Genomic DNA, 3,097 nt, shown 5'->3' on the forward strand with positions numbered 1-3,097 from the left:
GGTTGAAGACGCAGACCGGCGGGTGCGAGGCCTGCGCCCGCCACTCGCTCGTCTACGCGTCGCACAGCGTAACGTTGTGTCCCTTTATGGTACCGGAGGACGACGACCAACCACGTGCAACTCGCACGCGGCCGTCGGCAGGCCATGCAGTGCAGTCGACCAAGGCATAGGCGTAGGAAAGAAGTATTACTTTAACATGTAAATAAACCTACTACTGCAACAGCGTCGTGTGAGATGTCGTGTCATCGTGCAATAGACTTTGGTACCATGTGAGCTAGCTGGATGGGTCGTCGGTCTTGCGATCGCGCGGAGGGGCGAGGAGGCGGTGGTGGCAGCGAGCCCGCGTCGGTAGATGACCGAAATCTGAGGCCCTGGCAGTGCAGAATAGTATGGAATCAAACATCCTCCCGACCGACGTTTTGAACGTTTTGCTGGGTGTGTTGAAGACATTACAACGAGCTCTCGGCGCGATCGCGCTCGATCAATCGCACGGCCTCGCGCAGCAATATGGTCACTCGCTGACCGTCGCCAAGCCAGGAACCTGCCTTTTTCATTTTTCATTTACGGCTATCCATCGACTCGGTGGACTATTCGTGGTCGTCAAAATCATAGATGCCCCGGTGTATCGCGTAGAGGTGTGCGTAGACGTCGTCGGCCGAGTCGAAGCCAGCGGCGCACACGTAGCACCAGTGCTGGCCGCAGTTGCACGTGATGTGGTTGCAGCCGCCCGTCTTCTCCGTCTCGACAGAGCACCCGGGGCACGCCATCGTCGCAGGACCCGAGGCGGCCAATTGGGCGGTGACACACTCGGTGCAGCGGAACGTGGCGACGTCGTGGGGCGGCTCGGCCGCGCAGGTGCGCTCGACCAGCTCCTTGACCTTGTAGCAGCCGAGGCACCAGCCATAGTACATATCCGCTCGCCACGTCATTGATTTGGAGGCGACAAGTGCGCACGCTTGCCGGTTGTGCTTGCGGAGCACACCGAGCGTGGGCGCCCGACGGCAGAACGGACACCCGAGGTTGGACGCGAGCACCATCTTGCCCGGCTGCACGGCAGCGTACCACCGCGACAGGCATGAGTCGCAGCACTTGGTCGCGCAGCGTCCGCACGCCGACGTCAGCGCCGGCAGCGTCAACTCGTCAAAGCAGAGGTTGCAAAGGTCCTTGAGCGTCTCGATACACCTACCCCGCAGCGCAAGTGAAACCTCTCACATTCGATATTGCACCAAGTTTCTATTTTTGGCCAGCGCCGAGCCAGGGGTACCCCTGCGCCGAGCACAGCGCGCTGGATAGCGGGCGCCCGGGGCCACAGCGGCCGTGGTCATGCGCCCGCGCTGCAAACGACATTGAAAACGCTTGCGCAAACGTCTTGTGTATAAGGCCCACCCAAGCGACGAGGGCGGAGGTGCACCTGTGGCGGCGAAACGAGGCGTGGCGACCAGCGACCGCCGCCGCGACCTGGTCGCTCAGCGCGCGCAGTTGGTCGTGCAGCTACGCCTGCTCGCCTCAGCTGAAGTGCGTTCGTAGTATAAAGACAAGCGTAGACTGCTCTGTCGACGAGAGGCGTCCAGCGGCGGCTGCAGAGCCATCGCTCGCCGCGCCCGACGCGCTGGATGGACGTTGCACACGATATTCTATCTCTGAAATAGTGTTGCCATTTAAGAATAACGTAATAGTGTGGAGCACACTATATATTCAAATTGGACGTATTTGGAATGGTGTGAGCCTGACAAGAGTCGATAGTACCGAAGGATTCGTTGTGGGAGGTAGCACTGGGATCTTTCGCTCAGATCTCAGTTCCAAAATCCTTTGGCCGCCGCAGCATGGCCGAGACCTTTGCGGGACATGGCCGCGTCCGAGTCGCTCTGGAGCCGCTTGCCATAGCGCGAGGTCGTCCAAGACGCCCTCTACAACGCGATCCTGACCAAGGAGACGGTCATGATGGGCATTCACGCGGTACCGAACGCGGCCATGGCCGCGCCGAGCGCGATCGCCGGCGCTTTCTCGAGCTGCTTTAGCCGCGCCCGGCGCATGCAGTTTGACCAAGACCAGAAGCGGTCGCTTCTGAGCAACTTGTACCATGACGAGGCGCGCGTCAACATTCGCGACGCCGAAATGGAGAACGCGGTCTTGGAGCTGCGCCGGCGGATCCAAAAGATGGAGTACGAGAAGCACCGGCGCATGGAGCTCGACCAAGAGCTCGGCTTGGCCAAGAAGTCAGGGGTCGGAGACGAACCCGTCGACATGAACCCAGCGACCGACCCCGAGTTTACGCCGCTCAAAGTATCGGACATCCGCAAGATGTCGGTCGACGAGCTCTTGAGCATGGACGAGGCAAGTTCGGTGGTGCCCCAAGACTTGACAGGGTCGTCGGCGTTGGCGCGTCTAGATTTGGATGGCAACTACCTTGACCTCGTCAGCGTCGAGGCTCTGCTCCAAGCGCAGGCGCAATACGATGTTCAGGTCACCGCGCCGAGGCGGCGACAACGGCCAACCTCGTAGCACCTGCCACGTCGTCGCTCGAAGGCAGTCGCTTGCGCAAATGGCTGTCGGAAGTCGACACGAACAAGAGCATCGAGTACACGTCGTACGCGTCGAGCTTTGAGAAGCATGGGTTCCAGACGCTCAAGGATCTTGCGCAGCTGGACGAAGAGGACGTCGAGCAAGCGCTCACCGAGATTGGCATCACCAAGTTTGCCCACCGCGCGCGCCTTCGCAAGGCGATTCTGCGCCTCGGCGCGACCCCGTAGGATGTGACTTGTTTTTGATCCTATATATACGTGTATTTTGTATGTCAACCAGCATGTTCGATACCGATTCCACCAGCCGTGACGAGACCGGTATTGGGCTCGGCAGATCAATGAGCCGACGCATCTCGATTGTGCATTCGTGCAGAGCAAACCTGAGGAAACACCATGGGTGACACCGAACGCTCTGCTTCCTATCACCACGTCGCACACGTTCGTCAACCTGCGTACACTGTCGACGTCTTTCAAGACACCCTGTTATAGGCCGTAAGGGCAAAAGAATGAACCGCTGACATTTGCATTGGGTTGTTCGCGGATCCGCTCCCATTTTACTGTACCTTGCGTATCCT

General features: G+C 59.5%; 2 protein-coding genes across 2 annotated transcripts; one reads left to right on the forward strand and one right to left on the reverse strand.

The window, feature by feature from the left end:
* Window positions 1–535: 535 nt before the first annotated feature.
* SPRG_01821 (hypothetical protein) lies at window positions 536–1,497 on the reverse strand. Its single transcript, XM_012340186.1, has 2 exons — window positions 1,265–1,497; window positions 536–1,182 (listed from the first exon to the last, which is right to left on the reverse strand). Exons 1-2 carry the CDS (start codon window positions 1,345–1,347, stop codon window positions 588–590), a joined length of 678 nt encoding a protein of 225 aa, XP_012195576.1. The 5' UTR covers window positions 1,348–1,497; the 3' UTR covers window positions 536–587.
* Window positions 1,498–1,823: 326 nt separating this feature from the next.
* On the forward strand, window positions 1,824–2,750 carry SPRG_01822 (hypothetical protein; the record flags this gene model as incomplete). The annotated part of the gene is made up of 3 exons (XM_012340187.1): window positions 1,824–1,853; window positions 1,885–2,421; window positions 2,478–2,750. The coding sequence occupies 3 exons, from the start codon at window positions 1,824–1,826 to the stop codon at window positions 2,748–2,750; spliced, it is 840 nt and encodes a 279-aa protein (XP_012195577.1).
* Between the last annotated feature and the right edge of the window lie 347 nt (window positions 2,751–3,097).

The sequence above is a fragment of the Saprolegnia parasitica genome (genome assembly GCF_000151545.1).
Source record: "Saprolegnia parasitica CBS 223.65 unplaced genomic scaffold supercont2.4, whole genome shotgun sequence".
Classification (NCBI taxonomy): domain Eukaryota; phylum Oomycota; class Saprolegniomycetes; order Saprolegniales; family Saprolegniaceae; genus Saprolegnia; species Saprolegnia parasitica.